The sequence below is a fragment of the Oncorhynchus kisutch genome, unplaced genomic scaffold (assembly GCF_002021735.2).
Source record: "Oncorhynchus kisutch isolate 150728-3 unplaced genomic scaffold, Okis_V2 Okis02a-Okis13b_hom, whole genome shotgun sequence".
NCBI lineage: Eukaryota > Metazoa > Chordata > Actinopteri > Salmoniformes > Salmonidae > Oncorhynchus > Oncorhynchus kisutch.
The window spans coordinates 6,244,595-6,269,273 of record NW_022261979.1 but is presented as its reverse complement, the minus strand read 5'-3'; the positions used below and the strand labels follow the sequence as shown (position 1 = coordinate 6,269,273).

Below are 24,679 nucleotides of genomic sequence, written 5' to 3'. Positions count from 1 at the left end.
AAATAAAAGTCCCCTACAAGTTATAAATTTTTTCTCCACTAATGGTGCACGTGCAGGACCTTTATTTTGACATGAGGTCAGCAGAGAGGAAGTGGGTCTACAACAGACCCACGTTTGGAAAGTCTGTTTAATAATATGATCCTTTAAGATATTTTGTCTCAATACAATTGAAAGCAACGCTAGTGTATATAATTAGAACCGCGTTGCTAAGAGTGCAGGAAAATAAGACAGGTGTCAAATACTGTAGCTAGCTAGATACATTTGATCTTGTATTGTGATCACCTTGAGAAAGTGTCCGCCTATCATACTTTTTTCTAAACCAAAACTTGGCACGGCATTGGTCCTTGTCCACCTTCATGGCCTATGGCTATGTTATGCACCCCCTTATAATTAGCAGTAATGACTATAGAACAATCACATTTATTCGTTTGTAACTGTGGTACATCTACACAGAGTGTTTCAAACCTCCAATCCTCCAATTTAACCTATTTGATCATAGAGAACTCCAGTAACCACAATTCCTGCTACTGTTTACATCCCCTTCGGGACGTCATTCAAGAAGCGACAAGATAACCGCTGACAACTTTCTAACTGAAGACAGATTTATAATAGATGTATAATATTATGGCTTTCATTTGAGTTTTGTACTCAATAAATAATTTTGCGCGATATTGATTGCTCGATAATATGCGTGTGAATGCTCTTCTTGCGATTGGAGACCAGCAATAACGTGTTATTTCAAATTTCGCGCTGTACAGACCGCCAGACGATAGGCTGGTATTCAGGCTAGCTAATTAACAGTGAATTAGTTACCACTGCTAACTCACTAGCTAGCTAGATCCAAACGTATCATATCCCCAATTCTGCTCATAAAAAAAATGCAAACGACCGACATTGGAAACAAGGAGGAGGGAAAAGTATGGCATCGAAAACCAACACCAAGTAATACTGGGTAGGTCGTTTCAAAGGATAACGTTAGCTCATAACTCACTTGTTGAGGCTCCATCACCTTGTGATAGTGAAGCCTGGCTGTTGAGTGTTGTTGATCGTAAACGAGAGGGGAATGCTAGTGTCTGTTTCTGCATATCTTGAATAGAAGCTGTGCTTTGCATTCTTGTCTGACAGCTAGACGTGCATCTTGTATGTAGACCACAATAACAGTTTTTGCTTTAACAGTATCATGGTCACAGTGATTCGCAGTGCAGCTGCCTACCAGTCCAAAACAGTCCGCTTCCTTCATGTCACCTTTGACACTACAGGGGACTCTTTCCTGGCTGGAGATCACCATGGGAATATTTATGTCTTAGACATCACCAGAAACAGGTGCAGTATGTCACACTGTCAACACCACAATATTGCATTGCAATACTCTTACTGGTGCAGGCCGTGCTCATACCTGTTCTGTCTCTCTCCAGGTTTAGACTTGTCCAGAAAACCGGTCAAGCATGCACTGCCTTGGCCTTCAACTTGCGCAGAACAACGGAATTCTTGGTTGCTCTTGCAGACTACTCCATCAAGTGCTTTGACAAAGGTTTGCCTCCTTACATTACTGCTTAATTGTTTTCCAAAAGGTTAGGAACTGATTAGCTGATTGAGGAGGGTAAAGTCATCTTCTGTGTATGTTGAAAGACCAATGATTCCATCAGATAATGGAGTTTTTGCTGGGTGTTTGCCAATTGGAACAAAAAAAGTGATTGATTGATTGTTTGATTCCGTCAGATACGAAGCAGCTGGTGAGCTGGATGAGAGGTCACGAGGGGGCGGTATCCTCCGTGTCGGTCCATGGCTCTGGCCGCTACGCCATCAGTACATCAGCTGACACGGCTCAGCTCTGGGACCTGGACACCTTCCAGAGGAAGAGGAAACTCAATGTCCGCCAGTCTGTCGGCATACAGAGGGTTAGATCATTCACATTTACACAACTGAATCATTTCATTTTTCAGATTTGACAGTACAATGAATACATAATGGCAAAATTCATACAGTGCCTTTTTATATTTTACATTTTGTAGAACTCTAAACAATTTATCTGAATTTGTGAAAATTCATTTTAACTGTGTGTGTTATTTTTTTCTAGGTGTTCTTTCTTCCTCTGGGGAACACCATCCTCAGCTGTTTCAACGATGACTCCATCTTTGCCTGGGAGAGTGACACGTTGTTCTGCAAATACCAGCTGCCTGTTCCTGATGAGGGACCCAGGATACACTACAAGGCATTTGCTGTCACACGGTGTGTGTGTGTGTGTTTTTGAACGGTTGAGTGGAAGTCTAATATACAAAAGTGTGTCTGTCTGTGGGGCTATGACAATTACAGATAAGCCCTGAACAACAAAGCAGATGTTCAGTACCAGTGATGTCCTCCTAAAACCATCTGTGTTCTCTTGACAGTGATGGGAAGATTCTGGCTGCAGGGGGCAGATCCAACCTTCTCCATCTGTGGTGTCTGGACACCAGGCAGCTGCTTAGAGTGGTCCAGATGCCTCCCAAGGTCCGCACTGTCAGACAGCTGGAGTTCCTACCAGACAGCTTCGATGGTGGGGCCAGCCAGGTATGTATTCATTCATTCTATTTATTCATCCTTTAACCAAGGAAGTCACATTGAGTTTTACATCTCTTTTTCAAGTGAACCCTTGCCAAAACAAGCAGCCAATGTACAGCCAATGCTATCTGATACTGAGGTATTTTGGAGAACATGCTTCATTTGTCTCGGTGGTTGGAAAATTAGACAACATTTAGTTTTTGTTCTTCAGACTCTTGGGGTGCTGAGTCAGGATGGTGTGATGCGTTTCATCAACATCCAGACCTGCAAGCTGCTCTTCAACATCGGATCCCATGATGACGCCATCACCTCAGCCACCGTCAGTCCCAACGGACGCCATATTGTCACGATAATGGACAACGGCAGCCTAAACATCTACAGTGTTCAGTGTCTGACCCAGGACTACAACAAGGTAGCAATCATCAGAGTGATTAGAAAGGCCGTTCATCTGACACGTGTCCTTGAATTTGACTGAATGACCCTGGCAGCTTCGTTTCATCTGTGTAGTTTTTACATTAGCACACATCAGTCATGTTTCTGCCTTCCCCTGAGCCACTCGTCATCCTCTCCTAGCCTCCTCCGTCCCTGGTCAAAGTGGTGTCTGGTGGAGAGTGTTCCGCTCTGACAATGAAGGTGAAGTCAGAAGGGGTCCAGCGGCCGGCCAAAAACTCTGGTCGACGGGTCAAGACTAAAGTCCTGAGGCCTCCAGCTGTCCCCATGACAGAGGATAAAGAGGTACAGATGTAGGATATTCATTGGATCACTCTTTTGTTGCACAACAGGAAATGAAAACTTGTATTCAAGGTTTTAAAAGGCTTCTGAAGTTTGTAATTTCCCCTTGAAAATGTCAGATTTTGACCCCTACAAAAAAAAATCCATTAATTATAATCAATATTGTAATTCACATTTCCTGTTGCTCCAGGATTATTTTCCCTCTGTAGCAAACTGCCTCAAATTAAGAGCCTACACCTGTAGAGCATGCAGAAACACATGGCAGACAGAAGCATAGATACTTGTGGTATAATCTCATAGTGACCGTATAATAGCATGACCTTATTTACTTCTCTGGTCTGGAGCCAAGCTGTCTAATGATTTTACCATTGGTTTTCCTCATCCCACATTTTGAATGATGTTCTTTTGAATCAAGTGAGGCATTCAACTGATTTGTGGCTTTTCTTTTTCAGAATGAACTGCCTGACGGTCTAAACAAGAAGAGACTTGTGACGTTACTGAAGGCATTTGGAGAATATCCAGCTAAATACAGGTAACTAACTACAAATCAGGAATCGGGGCCAATGTGTCACAGTTTTAACGAGGGGCAGCAACATACAAATGTGCTCCTTTAGACACTACAGTAAACGGTGCTCCTTTAGACACTACAGTAAACGGTGCTCCTTTAGACACTACAGTAAACGGTGCTCCTTTAGACACTACAGTAAACGGTGCTCCTTTAGACACGACAGTAAACGGTGCTCCTTTAGACACTACGGTAAACGGTGCTCCTTTAGACACTACGGTAAACGGTGCTCCTTTAGACACTACGGTAAACGGTGCTCCTTTAGGCACTACGGTAAACGGTGCTCCTTTAGACACTACGGTAAACGGTGCTCCTTTAGACACTACGGTAAACGGTGCTCCTTTAGACACTACGGTAAACGGTGCTCCTTTAGACACTACGGTAAACGGTGCTCCTTTAGACACTACGGTAAACGGTGCTCCTTTAGACACTACGGTAAACGGTGCTCCTTTAGACACTACGGTAAACGGTGCTCCTTTAGACACTACGGTAAACGGTGCTCCTTTAGACACTACGGTAAACGGTGCTCCTTTAGACACTACGGTAAACGGTGCTCCTTTAGACACTACGGTAAACGGTGCTCCTTTAGACACTACGGTAAACGGTGCTCCTTTAGGCACTACGGTAAACGGTGCTCCTTTAGACACTACGGTAAACGGTGCTCCTTTAGACACTACGGTAAACGGTGCTCCTTTAGACACCACGGTAAACGGTGCTCCTTTAGGCACTACGGTAAACGGTGCTCCTTTAGACACTACGGTAAACGGTGCTCCTTTAGACACTACGGTAAACGGTGCTCCTTTAGACACTACGGTAAACGGTGCTCCTTTAGACACTACGGTAAACGGTGCTCCTTTAGACACTACGGTAAACGGTGCTCCTTTAGACACTACGGTAAACGGTGCTCCTTTAGACACTACGGTAAACGGTGCTCCTTTAGACACTACGGTAAACGGTGCTCCTTTAGACACTACGGTAAACGGTGCTCCTTTAGACACTACGGTAAACGGTGCTCCTTTAGACACTACGGTAAACGGTGCTCCTTTAGACACTACGGTAAACGGTGCTCCTTTAGACACTACGGTAAACGGTGCTCCTTTAGACACTACGGTAAACGGTGCTCCTTTAGACACTACGGTAAACGGTGCTCCTTTAGACACTACGGTAAACGGTGCTCCTTTAGACACTACGGTAAACGGTGCTCCTTTAGACACTACGGTAAACGGTGCTCCTTTAGACACTACGGTAAACGGTGCTCCTTTAGACACTACGGTAAACGGTGCTCCTTTAGACACTACGGTAAACGGGTTCCATTATGATGATCATGCGTTTTATTTGTCAGGATGTTTGTGTGGAGGTCCCTCCTGCGTCTACCAGAGAACCACGCAGCTTTCAGCAGTCTGACCGATAAAGGCCTGCACTCTGCCTACCTCAGCATCCAGGAGAGATACCCCATCAAGAGCCACAAACTGCAGCGGGGACTTCAACGGTATACTTACCACTTACCTGGCTGGCACTATGGGCCTGCTGGCATGTTGGCCTGGGCACCTTCAGATCAGATGGAATTATTCATAGTAGGAGCTAATGGTTCTTCAATTTTTATCAAAACGTCTTTGATGATTAATTATTGTGATGGGTGTATCTGACAGTGCTGTCATTTCCATCTCTTGTCTGCCTACAGAGTGTTGTCTGCACTAGCCCACTGGGCGGCCATCTTTGGAGAGACAGACTACCTCCCTCTGATGGCGTTTCCCTTCGTCAAGCTCTTCCAGAATAACCCACTGCTCTGTTTTGAAGTGGTCTCCACCACTATAGGTACTGTACACACTGTACACACTGTACACACAGTATACACAATACACACAGTATACACAGTACACACAGTATACACAGTACACACAGTACACACAGTACACACAGTATACACAGTACACACAGTACACACTGTATACACAGTACACACTGTACACACAGTTTACACTGTACACACAGTATACACAGTACACACTGTACACACAGTACACACAGTATACACAGTATACACAGTACACACAGTACACACTGTATACACAGTATACACAGTACACACTGTACACACAGTTTACACTGTACACACAGTATACACTGTACACACTGTACACACAGTACACACAGTGCACACAGTATACACTGTACACAATACACACTGTACACACAGTATACACAATACACACAGTATACACAATACACACAGTATACACAATACACACAGTATACACAATACACACAGTATACACAATACACACAGTACACACAGTATACACTGTACACACTGTACACACAGTACACACAGTGCACACAGTACACACAGTACAAACAGTATACACAATACACACTGTACACACAGTATACACAATACACACTGTACACACAGTATACACTGTACACAATACACACTGTACACACAGTATACACAATACACACAGTATACACAATACACACAGTATACACTGTACACAATACACACTGTACACACAGTATACACAATACACACAGTATACACAATACACACAGTATACACTGTACACAATACACACTGTACACACAGTATACACAATACACACAGTATACACAATACACACAGTATACACTGTACACAATACACACTGTACACACAGTATACACACTACTAGAAACTGAATCATGTTTCACTTGTCCTTTCATGTCGGCCCTGTTTGCTAACTTCGCGTTGCTGAATATTTGTCACTTTTTCAGTTTGCTTTTTAGTGTACCTTGTTTATGTACCTTTGGTTGTAAAATAGAGTTTTGACAGTTTTGTTTGTCCTTTGCAGTGAACTGGTGCCAGCACTGGTTTGAATACTTCCCCAACCCTCCTCTCAATGTACTGAGCATGGCAGAGAATGTTCTGGCTCACCATGACAAGGAACTGCTGCAGCACCTCATCGACTGTGGAGTCACCTCTCAGGTGAGACGACCAGGAGATCTCTTTTTAAACTCTCCTTACAACTGTATTGTAATGACACTAGTATTGTACGGTTGTTATTTTATCTGCTCCCACATTACAAGCGTTCAGTGATACATTTCCACTCGCTGTTAGAGACTCTGTTCTCTGAGATGTTGACCAGAGAAAAGTGTCTGAAACTCTTTAATAACCTCTATCTCCCCTCCCTCTCCTCCAGCTGTATGTGTGGCCCCTGTTAGAGACTCTGTTCTCTGAGGTGCTGACCAGAGATGAGTGGCTCAAACTGTTTGACAACGTCTTCTCTAACCATCCTGCCTTCTTATTGGTATCTGTGGTCTCATATGTCACCTGCTGCCGAGCCCCACTACTGCTCTGCAGCCACAAAGAGGACTTTGAGGTAAGAGGTTTTATGTAAACCATGGGAAGGTTTACGGTAAGATGTTTTATATAGGGAAGGTTTACGGTAAGAGGTTTTATATAAACCATAGGAAGGTTTACGGTAAGAGGTTTTATATAAACCATGGGAAGGTTTACGGTAAGATGTTTTATATAGGGAAGGTTTACGGTAAGAGGTTTTATATAGGGAAGGTTTACGGTAAGAGGTTTTATATAAACCATAGGAAGGTTTACGGTAAGATGTTTTATATAAACCATGGGAAGGTTTACGGTAAGATGTTTTATGTAAACCACGGGAAGGTTTACGGTAAGATGTTTTATGTAAACCATGGGAAGGTTTACGGTAAGATGTTTTATATAAACCATGGGAAGGTTTACGGTAAGATGTTTTATATAAACCATGGGAAGGTTTACGGTAAGATGTTTTATATAAACCATGGGAAGGTTTACGGTAAGATGTTTTATGTAAACCATGGGAAGGGACACTTTCATTGGTTAGGCCCTTTATATGACTTCATGTTATGACTATATGCCACTATATATGTTGTCATGACTACTGCGACAGTCTCCGAATTGTATATTAAGGATGAATATTGAAGAACAGAGCATCATTTTAACATGGTTACTCTAGTCTAATCTATTAGTTGTTCACAGCAAAGCTGAATTTTTATAAATAAAAAAATATCCCAGGGACCCATTCCCAGAACCCCTCCAGGGACCCCCTCCAGGGACCCCTTCCCCAGGGACCCATTCCCAGAACCCCTCCCAGGGACCCCTTCCCCAGGGACCCATTCCCAGAACCCCTCCCAGGGACCCCCATCATACATTAGCAAAAGTAATAATAATTAAATGCACATGTCTTATCATCAGGTGAATGATAATGTCAAGGAGAAGTAATCAACATTTTTTTTAAATGAATAGATTAGCTAAATAGTGTTTCATTATTTTGACCTCAACACATTTTATAATTGCAAGAGGAAGTGTCCTTTTTCCTAAGAGCAGCTGTTTAGTGTGGTGGTGGCAAAAAGATGAAGTCCAGAAATCCTACCAGCAGCCATCGGTACTTGTCGTACTGGTAGTCTATTAGCAAGGGCTTTTCAAAGCCTTTTGTCAGCTGCTCCAATGAGTGTGATTGGCTCATTATAAGGAGTTGAGAAATACAGTTGACATCGTTAGAATAAAGATATTCTCCTCTTTTCTACTGTAGGTAGGTCATCCACAATGTGTTCACCCCAGTTGAATTCCCCTTGACCTAGAGGCTTGGAACTTTGTATGTAGGTGACTTTTCTCATGCTGAACAAATTTGCCTCAAGGATCCATCAAAGCACTGTCACACTGAGTGGATATTCACACTGTTCTCAGGGCAGGTCTGCCGGTTTTGACTAGAAGAAGTGACTGCTCAATCAGGAAATCAACATTTAAGAGTCCATTTTAAATCCTTTGTAAATCCACTCCACAAGGGCCTATCAACGTGGAACTTTTTAGGGTCATCAGAGACATTACCATGATGAACCCTATTCAGTTTGGCGTTGATATCGTAACTATTACCCAGATGTCCTTTCTGCCATCCTATGAACCCTGTTCATTGCTGCTTGCAGCTACAGTATATGTACCTTCTTCTTCATGAAGGGAAAATGCACCCTTGATTCTCTCCCTGCCTCCTTCTTTCTCTCCCTCCCAGTATTTCTTCCATCACCGTAACAACCTGGACGTCAGCTCCGTGATAAAGGAGACCTACAGGCTGATGGAGAGCACCCCAGCAGACATCCACCCCAGGAACATGCTGGATGACTTTCAGCCTCTGACCAGGGGACAGTACCCTGTCTTCAACAAGTACCCCACCTACATAGTGGAGTACCAGTCTCAGGAGAGAGAGAGGATACGCCAACAGGAAGTGGACTACCTCAGAGAGAGGTCAGATTATATCATTGCCATCTTATCCTTTCTGTGGCATTCTAGAACACTGGCAAAGACGATAAGGTTCACACAAAGTCAAACTCTTAATATCTTATCTCTGTTTTTCTTGCAGTAGCAAGGGGGGAAAGGCTTGACACGGACGTTTCGGTCAAAGCCTTCTTCAGTATTTGTGTCAAAGAACAGTGTCAGATATGTGTGCGTGTCTCTCCAGGCAGGCGGTGCAGGAGCTGCGTGCGAAGGCGGTTCAGAGGCAGGCTGAGGACGAGGCATGGTACACCCAGCAGGAGATACTGCAGCAGGCTGAGGAGAAACGCAGGGACATCCTACAGCAGGAGGAGAGCAAGCTGGCTGAACAGAGAACCAGGTCAGAGAACAGACAGTCATCTATGTCTGCCAATTTATTACCACATCAATCATTCAGGTAGCCTAGTGGTTAGAGTGTAGGGGCAGGCAGGTAGCCTAGTGGTTAGAGTGTAGGGCCAGTAACCGAAATGTTGCTGGATCGAATCCCATGAACAAGGCAGTTAACCCACTGTTCCCCGGGTGCCGAAGACGTGGATGTTAATTTAAGGCAGCCCCCTGCACCTTTCTGATTGAGAGGTTGGGTTAAATGCGGAATACACATTTCAGTTGAATACATTCAGTTGTACAATTTGACTAGCCCCCCCCTTTCCAAGCCAGAACTGTGTCTGCATCATGTATGAGGAGTACATTCTGAGGTAATGTGACACTCCCATGTCATAGTTATTGATCCTCATAAATGACTTGGTACAGGCCCATCAAATGTGATGTCACTAATTAAGATGAAATAGACTTGAGTTCCCTGTTCCAAGGTTTATTTATCTAACAGTCTGTAATGTGTCCCCAGGTTAGTCTGACAGTCTGTAATGTGTTCCAAGGTTTATTTATCTAACAGTCTGTAATGTATCCCCAGGTTAGTCTGACAGTCTGTAATGTGTCCCCAGGTTAGTCTGACAGTCTGTAATGTGTTCCAAGGTTTATTTATCTGACAGTCTGTAATGTATCCCCAGGTTAGTCTCTCTGACAGTCTGTAATGTGTCCCCAGGTTAGTCTCTCTGACAGTCTGTAATGTGTTCCAAGGTTAGTCTGACAGTCTGTAATGTGTCTCCAGGTTAGTCTCTCTGACAGTCTGTAATGTATCCCCAGGTTAGTCTCTCTGACAGTCTGTGTCTCCAGGTTAGTCTCTCTGATAGTCTGTAATGTATCCCCAGGTTAGTCTCTTGGACAGTCTGTAATGTGTCCCCAGGTTAGTCTCCCTGACAGTCTGTAATGTGTCTCCAGGTTAGTCTCTCTGACAGTCTGTCTCCAGGTTAGTCTCTCTGACAGTCTGTAATGTGTCCCCAGGTTAGTCTCTCTGACAGTCTGTGTCTCCAGGTTAGTCTCTCTGACAGTCTGTAATGTGTCTCCAGGTTAGTCTCTCTGATAGTCTGTAATGTATCCCCAGGTTAGTCTCTTGGACAGTCTGTAATGTGTCCCCAGGTTAGTCTCTCTGACAGTCTGTAATGTGTCTCCAGGTTAGTCTCCCTGACAGTCTGTAATGTGTCTCCAGGTTAGTCTCTCTGACAGTCTGTCTCCAGGTTAGTCTCTCTGACAGTCTGTAATGTGTCTCCAGGTTAGTCTCTCTGACAGTCTGTAATGTGTCTCTAAATCAAATCAAATCAAATTTTATTTGTCACATACACATGGTTAGCAGATGTTAATGCGAGTGTAGCGAAATGCTTGTGCTTCTAGTTCCGACAATGCAGTAATAACCAACAAGTAATCTAACTAACAATTCCAAAACTACTGTCTTATACACAGTGTAAGGGGATAAAGAATATGTACATAAGGATATATGAATGAGTGATGGTACAGAGCAGCATAGGCAAGATACAGTAGATGGTATCGAGTACAGTATATACATATGAGATGAGTATGTAAACAAAGTGGCATAGTTAAAGTGGCTAGTGATACATGTATTACATAAGGATGCAGTCGATGATATAGAGTACAGTATATACGTATGCATATGAGATGAATAATGTAGGGTAAGTAACATTATATAAGGTAGCATTGTTTAAAGTGGCTAGTGATATATTTACATAATTTCCCATCAATTCCCATTATTAAAATGGCTGGAGTTGAGTCAGTGTCAGTGTCAGTGTGTTGGCAGCAGCCACTCAATGTAGTGGTGGCTGTTTAACAGTCTGATGGCCTTGAGATAGAAGCTGTTTTTCAGTCTCTCGGTCCCAGCTTTGATGCACCTGTACTGACCTCGCCTTCTGGATGATAGCGGGGTGAACAGGCAGTGGCTCGGGTGGTTGATGTCCTTGATGATCTTTATGGCCTTCCTGTAACATCGGGTGGTGTAGGTGTCCTGGAGGGCAGGTAGTTTGCCCCCGGTGATACGTTGTGCAGACCTCACTACCCTCTGGAGAGCCTTACGGTTGAGGGCGGAGCAGTTGCCGTACCAGGCGGTGTTACAGCCCGCCAGGATGCTCTCGATTGTGCATCTGTAGAAGTTTGTGAGTGCTTTTGGTGACAAGCCGAATTTCTTCAGCCTCCTGAGGTTGAAGAGGCGCTGCTGCGCCTTCTTCACGATGCTGTCTGTGTGAGTGGACCAATTCAGTTTGTCTGTGATGTGTATGCCGAGGAACTTAAAACTTGCTACCCTCTCCACTACTGTTCCATCGATGTGGATAGGGGGGTGTTCCCTCTGCTGTTTCCTGAAGTCCACAATCATCTCCTTAGTTTTGTTGACGTTGAGTGTGAGGTTATTTTCCTGACACCACACTCCGAGGGCCCTCACCTCCTCCCTGTAGGCCGTCTCGTCGTTGTTGGTAATCAAGCCTACCACTGTTGTGTCGTCCGCAAACTTGATGATTGAGTTGGAGGCGTGCGTGGCCACGCAGTCGTGGGTGAACAGGGAGTACAGGAGAGGGCTCAGAACGCACCCTTGTGGGGCCCCAGTGTTGAGGATCAGCAGGGAGGAGATGTTGTTGCCTACCCTCACCACCTGGGGGCAGCCCGTCAGGAAGTCCAGTACCAAGTTGCACAAGGCGGGGTCGAGACCCAGGGTCTCGAGCTTGATGACGAGCTTGGAGGGTACTATGGTGTTGAATGCCGAGCTGTAGTCGATGAACAGCATTCTCACATAGGTATTCCTCTTGTCCAGATGGGTTAGGGCAGTGTGCAGTGTGGTTGAGATTGCATCATCTGTGGACCTAGGTTAGTCTCTTTGACAGTCTGTAATGTGTCTCCAGGTTAGTCTCTCTGACAGTCTAATGTATCCCCAGGTTAGTCTCTCTGACAGTCTGTCATGTGTCTCCAGGTTAGTCTCTCTGACAGTCTGTAATGCGTCCCCAGGTTAGTCTCTCTGACAGTTGGTGTCTCCAGGTTAGTCTCTCTGACAGTCTGTAATGCGTCCCCAGGTTAGTCTCTCTGACAGTCGGTGTCTCCAGGTTAGTCTCTCTGACAGTCTGTAATGTATCCCCAGGTTAGTCTCTCTGACAGTCTATAATGTGTCTCCAGGTTAACAGCCATGAAGCGTGAGTTGAAGGTGAAGGAGCTCCAGCTGATGGATGCTGCCAGGAGACGCTTCCTGAAACAGCAGCAGGACCAGAGACTGACTGATCTACACAGACTGGACGAGCAGATACAGAGGAAGGTCTGTTTTCACTTCAGTCACCTCCCTGTATTTAATATTGAAAGAAGAGATTCATTCCATCCTTTTATTTTGTGTGTAATGTGATGGTGTGCCTATATGTACTCTACTGTCTATAATGGGGTGTCTATATGTACTCTACTGTATATAATGGGGTGTCTATATGTACTCTACTGTCTATAATGGGGTGTCTATATGTACTCTACTGTCTATAATGGGGTGTCTATGTCCTCTACTGTATATAATGGGGTGCCTATATGTACTCTACTGTATATAATGGGGTGTCTATATGTACTCTACTGTCTATAATGGGGTGTCTATGTCCTCTACTGTATATAATGGGGTGTCTATATGTACTCTACTGTCTATAATGGGGTGTCTATGTCCTCTACTGTATATAATGGGGTGTCTATATGTACTCTACTGTCTATAATGGGGTGTCTATGTCCTCTACTGTATATAATGGGGTGTCTATATGTACTCTACTGTCTATAATGGGGTGTCTATGTCCTCTACTGTATATAATGGGGTGTCTATATGTACTCTACTGTATATAATGGTGTGCCTATATGTACTCTACTGTCAATAATGGGGTGTCTATGTCCTCTACTGTATATAAGGGGGTGTCTATATGTCCTCTACTGTATATAATGGGGTGTCTATATGTCCTCTACTGTATATAATGGGGTGTCTATATGTACTCTACTGTCTATAATGGGGTGTCTATATGTCCTCAATGGGGTGTCTATATGTCCTCTACTGTATATAATGGGGTGTCCGATATGTCCTCTACTGTATATAATGGGGTGTCTATATGTACTCTACTGTATGTAATGGGGTATCTATATGTACTCTACTGTATATAATGGGGTGTCTATATGTACTCTACTGTATGTAATGGGGTATCTATATGTACTCTACTGTATATAATGGGGTGTCTATATGTACTCTACTGTATATAATGGGGTATCTATATGTACTCTACTGTATATAATGGGGTGTCTATATGTCCTCTACTGTCTATAATGGGGTGTCTATATGTACTCTACTGTATATAATGGGGTGTCTATATGTCCTCTACTGTCTATAATGGGGTGTCTATATGTACTCTACTGTATATAATGGGGTGTCTATATGTCCTCTACTGTATATAATGGGGTGTCTATATGTCCTCTACTGTCTATAATGGGGTGTCTATATGTCCTCTACTGTATATAATGGGGTGTCTATATGTCCTCTACTGTCTATAATGGGGTGTCTATATGTACTCTACTGTATATAATGGGGTGTCTATATGTCCTCTACTGTATATAATGGGGTGTCTATATGTACTCTACTGTATATAATGGGGTGTCTATATGTCCTCTACTGTCTATAATGGGGTGTCTATATGTCCTCTACTGTATATAATGGGGTGTCTATATGTCCTCTACTGTATATAATGGGGTGTCTATATGTCCTCTGCTGTATATAATGGGGTGTCTATATGTCCTCTACTGTATATAATGGGGTGTCTATATGTCCTCTGTCTATAATGGGGTGTCTATATGTCCTCTACTGTATATAATGGGGTGTCTATATGTCCTCTACTGTATATAATGGGGTGTCTATGTCCTCTACTGTCTATAATGGGGTGTCTATATGTCCTCTACTGTATATAATGGGGTGTCTATATGTCCTCTACTGTATATAATGGGGTGTCTATATGTCCTCTACTGTATATAATGGGGTGTCTATATGTCCTCTACTGTATATAATGGGGTGTCTATATGTCCTCTACTGTCTATAATGGGGTGTCTATATGTTCTCTACTGTATATAATGGGGTGTCTATATGTCCTCTACTGTATATAATGGGGTGTCTATATGTCCTCTACTGTATATAATGGGGTGTCTATATGTCCTCTGTCTATAATGGGGTGTCTATATGTCCTCTACTGTATATAATGGGGTGTCTATATGTCCTCTACTGTATATAATGGGGTGTCTATATGTCCTCTACTGTATATAATGGGGTGTCTATATGTCCTCTACTGTATATAATGGGGTGTCTATATGTCCTCTGTCTATAATGGGGTGTCTATATGTCCTCTACTGTATATAATGGGGTGTCTATATGTCCTCTACTGTATATAATGGGGTGTCTATATGTCCTCTGTCTATAATGGGGTGTCTATATGTCCTCTACTGTATATAATGGGGTGTCTATATGTCCTCTACTGTATATAATGGGGTGTCTATATGTCCTCTACTGTATATAATGGGGTGTCTATATGTCCTCTACTGTATATAATGGGGTGTCTATATGTCCTCTGTCTATAATGGGGTGTCTATATGTCCTCTACTGTATATAATGGGGTATCTATATGTCCTCAATGGGGTGTCTATATGTCCTCTACTGTATATAATGGGGTGTCTATATGTACTCTACTGTATATAATGGGGTGTCTATGTCCTCTACTGTATATAATGGGGTGTCTATATGTACTCTACTGTATGTAATGGGGTATCTATATGTACTCTACTGTATATAATGGGGTGTCTATATGTACTCTACTGTATGTAATGGGGTATCTATATGTACTCTACTGTATATAATGGGGTGTCTATATGTACTCTACTGTATATAATGGGGTATCTATATGTACTCTACTGTATATAATGGGGTGTCTATATGTCCTCTACTGTCTATAATGGGGTGTCTATATGTACTCTACTGTATATAATGGGGTGTCTATATGTCCTCTACTGTCTATAATGGGGTGTCTATATGTACTCTACTGTATATAATGGGGTGTCTATATGTCCTCTACTGTATATAATGGGGTGTCTATATGTCCTCTACTGTCTATAATGGGGTGTCTATATGTCCTCTACTGTATATAATGGGGTGTCTATATGTCCTCTACTGTCTATAATGGGGTGTCTATATGTACTCTACTGTATATAATGGGGTGTCTATATGTCCTCTACTGTATATAATGGGGTGTCTATATGTACTCTACTGTATATAATGGGGTGTCTATATGTCCTCTACTGTCTATAATGGGGTGTCTATATGTCCTCTACTGTATATAATGGGGTGTCTATATGTCCTCTACTGTATATAATGGGGTGTCTATATGTCCTCTGCTGTATATAATGGGGTGTCTATATGTCCTCTACTGTATATAATGGGGTGTCTATATGTCCTCTACTGTCTATAATGGGGTGTCTATATGTCCTCTACTGTATATAATGGGGTGTCTATATGTCCTCTACTGTATATAATGGGGTGTCTATATGTCCTCTACTGTATATAATGGGGTGTCTATATGTCCTCTGTCTATAATGGGGTGTCTATATGTCCTCTACTGTATATAATGGGGTGTCTATATGTCCTCTACTGTATATAATGGGGTGTCTATATGTCCTCTACTGTATATAATGGGGTGTCTATATGTCCTCTACTGTATATAATGGGGTGTCTATATGTCCTCTGTATATAATGGGGTGTCTATATGTCCTCTGTCTATAATGGGGTGTCTATATGTCCTCTACTGTATATAATGGGGTGTCTATATGTCCTCTACTGTATATAATGGGGTGTCTATATGTCCTCTGTCTATAATGGGGTGTCTATATGTCCTCTACTGTATATAATGGGGTGTCTATATGTCCTCTACTGTATATAATGGGGTGTCTATATGTCCTCTACTGTATATAATGGGGTGTCTATATGTCCTCTGTCTATAATGGGGTGTCTATATGTCCTCTACTGTATATAATGGGGTATCTATATGTCCTCAATGGGGTGTCTATATGTCCTCTACTGTATATAATGGGGTGTCTATATGTACTCTACTGTATATAATGGGGTGTCTATATGTCCTCTACTGTCTATAATGGGGTGTCTATATGTACTCTACTGTATATAATGGGGTGCCTATATGTCCTCTACTGTATATAATGGGGTGTCTATATGTCCTCTACTGTATATAATGGGGTGTCTATATGTCCTCTACTGTATATAATGGGGTGTCTATATGTCCTCTACTGTATATAATGGGGTGTCTATATGTCCTCTACTGTATATAATGGGGTGTCTATATGTCCTCTACTGTATATAATGGGGTGTCTATATGTCCTCTACTGTATATAATGGGGTGTCTATATGTACTCTACTGTATATAATGGGGTGTCTATGTCCTCTACTGTCTATAATGGGGTGTCTATGTCCTCTACTGTCTATAATGGGGTGTCTATATGTCCTCTACTGTATATAATGGGGTGTCTATATGTCCTCTACTGTATATAATGGGGTGTCTATATGTCCTCTACTGTATATAATGGGGTGTCTATATGTCCTCTACTGTATATAATGGGGTGTCTATATGTCCTCTACTGTATATAATGGGGTGTCTATATGTCCTCTACTGTATATAATGGGGTGTCTATATGTCCTCTGTCTATAATGGGGTGTCTATATGTCCTCTACTGTATATAATGGGGTGTCTATATGTCCTCTACTGTATATAATGGGGTGTCTATATGTCCTCTACTGTATATAATGGGGTGTCTATATGTCCTCTACTGTATATAATGGGGTGTCTATATGTCCTCTACTGTATATAATGGGGTGTCTATATGTCCTCTACTGTATATAATGGGGTGTCTATATGTCCTCTACTGTATATAATGGGGTGTCTATATGTCCTCTGTCTATAATGGGGTGTCTATATGTCCTCTACTGTATATAGTGGGGTGTCTATATGTCCTCTGTCTATAATGGGGTGTCTATATGTCCTCTACTGTATATAATGGGGTGTCTATATGTCCTCTACTGTATATAATGGGGTGTCTATATGTCCTCTACTGTATATAATGGGGTGTCTATATGTCCTCTACTGTATATAATGGGGTGTCTATATGTCCTCTACTGTATATAATGGGGTGTCTATATGTCCTCTACTGTATATAATGGGGTGTCTATATGTCCTCTGTCTATAATGGGGTGTCTATATGTCCTCTACTGTATATAATGGGGTGTCTATATGTCCTCTACTGTATATAATGGTGTGTCTATATGTCCTCTACTGTATATAATGGGGTGTCTATATGTCCTCTGTCTATAATGGGGTGTCTATATGTCCTCTACTGTATATAATGGGGTGTCTATATGTCCTCTGTCTATAATGGGGTGTCTATATGTCCTCTACTGTATATAATGGGGTGTCTATATGTACTCTACTGTATATAATGGGGTGTCTATATGTCCTCTGTCTATAATGGGGTGTCTATATGTCCTCTGTCTATAATGGGGTGTCCTATATGTCCTCTACTGTATGGTGTGTTTGTTGGGCTCAGATGAACACCAGAGACCAGGAGACGGCAGCAGCAGTACAGGATATACAAGTCAGACAGATGGAGCTGGAAGCACAGAGACGGCTGTTTGAACAGGTCAGTGACTGTCCTCATCACAGCAACAATGTGCAGAGACCTGCCCCTGAGACAAACACCATCTCGTCATTCACATTCTATTCCGGGCAGCATAAAGTTAAGACACCACACGTCATTTAACATTGGCCATTTTAACGCTGTCCAGCTACAATATGGCTTGGTCTTCATTCACCAGACCGTGATGTCACCGTGTAATCCTTGTGATGTAGCAACTGGCCAAGGAGCAGGTGCGTGTGACTCAGGAGGTCAGAGCAGAGGTGGATACCAGGAGACACAGGTCAGAGGTCGAGGAAACCACCTTCCAACACCTCCTTAACAACGACACTGACGTCAGCCTGGGAACCAAGAAGGTGAGCGTTCATCTACTGTATACTTCCAGAGACTGAAATATAGGGGGTTATTAAACAATGACTGGAGAGAGAGAGAGACTGACCTCCACCCCGTCTCAGGTTCTAGACTGAAATATAGGGGGTTATTAAACAATGACTGGAGAGAGAGAGAGACTGACCTCCACCCTGTCTCAGGTTCTAGACTGAAATATAGGGGGTTATTAAACAATGACTGGAGAGAGAGAGAGAGAGACTGACCTCCACCCCATCTCAGGTTCTAGACTGAAATATAGGGGGTTATTGAACAATGACTAGAGAGAGAGACTGACCTCCTCCCCGTCTCAGGTTCTAGACTGAAATATAGGGGGTTATTAAACAATGACTGGAGAGAGAGAGAGACTGACCTCCACCCCGTCTCAGGTTCTAGACTGAAATATAGGGAGTTATTAAACAATGACTGGAGAGAGAGACTGACCTCCTCCCCGTCTCAGGTTCTAGAGGAGTGTTTAGCTGAAGCAGGCCAGCTGGGAGTGGACACCGAGTGGCAGGCTGAGGTGATGAGGCGTCTAGACCAGGAGGATGCAGCCCGGGACAGACACTACCACCATCTGGCTGGACTACACAGAGAGACCCTCACCAAGGAGCAGCAGCTAGTTAACATCATGGAGGACGTAGAGGGACAGAGGGTAGGAGAGATGATGTAGAGAGGGTATATACAGTAGATCATGAGGATGTAGAGGGACAGAGTGTAGGAGGAGAGATGATGTAGAGGGTATATACAGTAGGTCATGAGGACGTAGAGGGACAGGGTAGGAGGAGAGAGGATGTAGAGGGTATAAACAGTAGGTCATGAGGACGTGGAGAGAGGATGATGTAGAGGGTATATACAGTAGGTCACAAGGACGTAGAGGGACAGAGGGTAGGAGGAGAGATGATGTAGAGGGTATATACAGTAGGTCATGAGGACGTAGAGGGACAGAGGATAGGAGGAGAGATGATGATGTAGAGGAGGGTATATACAGTAGGTCACGAGGTCGTAGAGGGACAGAGGGTAGGAGGAGAGATGATGTAGAGGGTATATACAGTAGGTCACGAGGTCGTAGAGGGGCAGAGGGTAGGAGGAGAGATGATGTAGAGAGGATATATACAGTAGGTCATGAGGACGTGGAGAGACAGAGGGTAGGAGGAGAGATGATGTAGAGGGTATATACAGTAGGTCAGAAGGACATAGGGGCAGAGGGTAAGAGGAGAGATGATGTAGAGAGGATATATACAGTAGGTCATGAGGACGTGGAGAGACAGAGGGTAGGAGGAGAGATGATGTAGAGGGTATATACAGTAGGTCAGAAGGACATAGGGGCAGAGGGTAGGAGGAGAGATGATGTAGAGGGTATATACAGTAGGTCATGAGGACGGAGGGTAGGAGGAGAGATGATGATGTAGAGGACGGTATATACAGTAGGTCATGAGGACATAGCGGGACAGAGGGTAGGAGGGGAGATGATGTAGAGAGTATATACAGTAGGTCATGAGGGACAGAGGGTAGGTGATGTAGAGAGTATATACAGTAGGTCATGAGGGACAGAGGGTAGGTGATGTAGAGAGTATATACAGTAGGTCATGAGGGACAGAGGGTAGGTGATGTAGAGAGTATATACAGTAGGTCATGAGGGACAGAGGGTAGGTGATGTAGAGAGTATATACAGTTGGTCATGGAGGGTCCTGTTAGTTACTGTACCTGTTGATCAACTGAAGGATTGATTTATGGTGGGAGGAGGGGGTGGTGTTCAGCGGGAGATGGGGGTGTGTTCAGCGAGAGGAGGGGGTGTGTTCAGCGGGAGGTGTGCAGTGTGTTCAGCGGGAGGAGGGGGTGGTGTTCAGCGGAGGAGGGGGTGGTGTTCAGCAGGAGGAGGGGTGGTGTTCAGCGGGAGGAGGGGTGGTGTTCAGCGGGAGGAGGGGTGGTGTTCAGCGGGAGGAGGGGGTGTGTTCAGCGGAGGAGGGGGTGGTGTTCAGCAGGAGGGGGTGGTGTTCAGCAGGAGGGGTGGTGTTCAGCGGGAGGAGGGGGTGTGTTCAGCGGAGGAGGGGGTGTGTTCAGCGGAGGAGGGGGTGGTGTTCAGCAGAGGAGGGGGTGGTGTTCAGCGGGAGGGGGGGGGGTGTGCAGTGTGTTCAGCAGGAGGTGTACAGTTTATTCAGCCATTCTGCGTTTCAGTGGGAGGAGGTGGTGTCTCAGAAGGCCCAGCTAGAGGAGCAGAGGCAGGCTGCAGCCACAGCCGAGGCCAACAGGAGAGTCTTCTTCAGCCAGGAGGAAGAGGAGAACGAGCAGCACAGAGACAACCTCCGCAGGAGCCAAGACCACTCACTCAGTGAGCCCAGCCCCATAGAAATATATGTTGTGGAGAGAATAGGCAGTCAGGTCCTCTATACATTCTATATCTATCTGCAGTATGCTGAGTATTCTACCCCACCACCCACACTACTACACTACAGTCCTGTCACCTAAGGTTAGTGTTCCTCTAAGCTAATAGTTGATGTTGAAGGTTAGTGTTCCTCTAAGCTAATAGTTGATGTTGAAGGTTACAGTGTTCCTCTAAGCTAATAGTTGATGTTGAAGGTTACAGTGTTCCTCTAAGCTAATAGTTTATGTTGAAGGTTACAGTGTTCCTCTAAGCTAATAGTTGATGTTGAAGGTTAGTGTTCCTCTAAGCTAATAGTTGAAGATTACAGTGTTGCTCTAAGCTAATAGTTGATGTTGAAGGTATCAGTGTCCCTCTAAGCTAATAGTTGATGTTGAAGGTTAGTGTTCCTCTAAGCTAATAGTTGATGTTGAAGGTTACAGTGTTCCTCTAAGCTAATAGTTGATGTTGAAGATATCAGTGTTCCTCTAAGCTAATAGTTGATGTTGAAGGTCAGTGTTCCTCTAAGCTAATAGTTGATGTTGAAGGTATCAGTGTTCCTCTAAGCTAATAGTTGATGTTGAAGGTATCAGTGTTCCTCTAAGCTAATAGTTGAAGGTTACAGTGTTCCTCTAAGCTAATAGTTGATGTTGAAGGTCAGTGTTCATCTAAGCTAATAGTTGAAGGTTACAGTGTTCCTCTAAGCTAATAGTTGAAGGTTACAGTGTTCCTCTAAGCTAATAGTTGATGTTGAAGGTCAGTGTTCCTCTAAGCTAATAGTTGATGTTGAAGGTTTCAGTGTTCCTCTAAGCTAATAGTTGATGTTGAAGGTTAGTGTTCCTCTAAGCTAATAGTTGAAGGTTTCAGTGTTCCTCTAAGCTAATAGTTGATGGTTACAGTGTTCCTCTAAGCTAATAGTTGAAGGTATCAGTGTTCCTCTAAGCTAATAGTTGAAGGTATCAGTGTTCCTCTAAGCTAATAGTTGAAGGTTTCAGTGTTCCTCTAAGCTAATAGTTGATGGTTACAGTGTTCCTCTAAGCTAATAGTTGATGGTTACAGTGTTCCTCTAAGCTAATAGTTGATGGTTACAGTGTTCCTCTAAGCTATTAGTTGATGGTTACAGTGTCCCTCTAAGCTAATAGTTGATGGTTACAGTGTTCCTCTAAGCTAATAGTTGAAGGTTACAGTGTTCCTCTAAGCTAATAGTTGAAGGTATCAGTGTTCTTCTAAGCTAATAGTTGATGGTTACAGTGTTCCTCTCAGCTAATAGTTGATGTTGAAGGTTTCAGTGTTCCTCTAAGCTAATAGTTTCAGTGTTCCTCTAAGCTAATAGTTGATGTTGAAGGTTTCAGTGTTTCTAAGGCAGGCCGTGTATGGGGTGTTGGTGACTAATACAGTATGTTTTGGCAGGTCAACAGTGGGAGATGAGAGCCAGGTCTCCGTGCTCCACTAGTGGCCTGCTTCACAATCCTGTTGCTTCTCCTGGTCCTCATCAGTCTCAACAACGTCACAGTCCCAACATCTGTCTAAACAACCAGTCCACCTCAGACGACTCTACTTGCTGTGAGTGTTTCTGACTGTCTGTACCACGTTTATTTCACCTTTATTTAACCAGGTAGACCAGTTGAGAACAGGTTCTTATTTACAACTGCGACCTGGCCAAGATAAAGCAAAGCAGTGCGACAAAAAACAGAGTTACACCTGGAATAAACACATGTACAGTCAATACCAATAGAAACACAGAGTTACACCTGGAATAAACACATGTACAGTCAATACCAATAGAAACACAGAGTTACACCTGGAATAAACACATGTACAGTCAATACCAATAGAAACAGAGTTACACCTGGAATAAACACATGTACAGTCAATACCAATAGAAACACAGAGTTACACCTGGAATAAACACATGTACAGTCAATACCAATAGAAACACAGAGTTACACCTGGAATAAACACATGTACAGTCAATACCAATAGAAACACAGAGTTACACCTGGAATAAACACATGTACAGTCAATACCAATAGAAACACAGAGTTACACCTGGAATAAACACATGTACAGTCAATACCAATAGAAACACAGAGTTACACCTGGAATAAACACATGTACAGTCAATACCAATAGAAACACAGAGTTACACCTGGAATAAACACATGTACAGTCAATACCAATAGAAACACAGAGTTACACCTGGAATAAACACATGTACAGTCAATACCAATAGAAACACAGAGTTACACCTGGAATAAACACATGTACAGTCAATACCAATAGAAACACAGAGTTACACCTGGAATAAACACATGTACAGTCAATACCAATAGAAACACAGAGTTACACCTGGAATAAACACATGTACAGTCAATACCAATAGAAACACAGAGTTACACCTGGAATAAACAAATGTACAGTCAATACCAATAGAAACAAATCTACATTCACTGTTTCTACAGGTCTGTACTCCAGAAGAAAATATCAACAGAATTCTCATCTACCAAGACATTATTCAGTGTTCCCACTAATCTTGCTGAGTGTACATCCATACAGTAAGTCCCTGAAGAGTCCTGTGGTGTCTTGTTTTCTCAGTCTCTCTGGACCGGGGTCGAGGGGAGCTGGACTGCAGAGAGAGGGAGTTGATGCAGAACATCAGAGAGCTGCGGCAGAAACTGGCGGCCCGCGCCAGAACCTCCAACTCTACCGTCTCCCAGTAACCACGACGACACACAAACACACCTGCTGTGCCTTTTTAATTTAGCATATCTAGACTTGAAAAGGAAACTGAAATGGTTTGTGGTTTTCTGCTCGTTTGTCCGTTTGAAAGCTGATATTATTTGCCTTAACAAACAGCTGTCCTCTAACCACCACCCTGATGTTGACTAGTTAAAGAGGGATTCAATGAAAGCATTCCATGGTCTTAATGAGATTTGTAGCACAACCGTCTCCTGTGTATATTTAGTTATTTAAGTTGTTTTTAAGTATTGTTGTATCAACTCTGAGTCATTTTATCTCTGCCTTGTTGACTAGTTTCAGTCTTTGACAGACTATACTCACCAGTCGTGCTCTGGTCTGATGGTGACTTGACTTGCTAACCTCAGCATAGGTATCCAGGTCATTCACCTTTTAATAAAACCTTAGCAAATCAAATTGTTTTTGTCAGATTCTTGGTAAACAACAGTGGAGACTAACAGTGAAATGCTTGGTAAACAACAGGTGTAGACTAACAGTGAAATGCTTGGTAAACAACAGGTGTAGACTAACAGTGAAATGCTTGGTAAACAACAGGTGTAGACTAACAGTGAAATGCTTGGTAAACAACAGGTGTAGACTAACAGTGAAATGCTTGGTAAACAACAGGTGTAGACTAACAGTGAAATGCTTGGTAAACAACAGGTGTAGATTAACAGTGAAATGCTTGGTAAACAACAGGTGTAGACTAACAGTGAAATGCTTGGTAAACAACAGGTGTAGACTAACAGTGAAATGCTTGGTAAACAACAGGTGTAGACTAACAGTGAAATGCTTGGTAAACAACAGTGGAGACTAACAGTGAAATGCTTGGTAAACAACAGGTGTAGACTAACAGTGAAATGCTTGGTAAACATCAGGTGTAGACTAACAGTGAAATGCTTGGTAAACAACAGGTGTAGACTAACAGTGAAATGCTTGGTAAACAACAGGTGTAGACTAACAGTGAAATGCTTGGTAAACAACAGGTGTAGACTAACAGTGAAATGCT

The 24,679-nt window shown here is 43.1% G+C and overlaps 1 protein-coding gene across 2 annotated transcripts; it reads left to right on the top strand.

Annotated features, from left to right (window-relative positions):
- The first annotated feature begins 114 nt into the window (after nt 1–114).
- LOC109876953 (TBC1 domain family member 31-like) lies at nt 115–24,087 on the top strand. Of its 2 annotated transcripts, none has more exons than XM_031812206.1 (22): nt 115–952; nt 1,177–1,323; nt 1,416–1,531; nt 1,720–1,898; nt 2,078–2,229; nt 2,388–2,547; nt 2,750–2,950; nt 3,112–3,273; nt 3,723–3,802; nt 5,178–5,324; nt 5,517–5,650; nt 6,667–6,800; nt 7,015–7,194; nt 8,875–9,107; nt 9,322–9,474; nt 12,642–12,777; nt 18,120–18,212; nt 18,422–18,562; nt 19,033–19,227; nt 20,751–20,904; nt 22,345–22,497; nt 23,397–24,087. In XM_031812206.1, exons 1-22 carry the CDS (start codon nt 879–881, stop codon nt 23,696–23,698), a joined length of 3,426 nt encoding a protein of 1,141 aa, XP_031668066.1. In that variant the 5' UTR covers nt 115–878; the 3' UTR covers nt 23,699–24,087. The 2 variants fall into 2 exon arrangements, with proteins under 2 accessions (XP_031668066.1, XP_031668067.1); XM_031812207.1 differs by having other exon boundaries at nt 117–952; nt 23,530–24,087.
- Nucleotides 24,088–24,679: the final 592 nt, after the last annotated feature.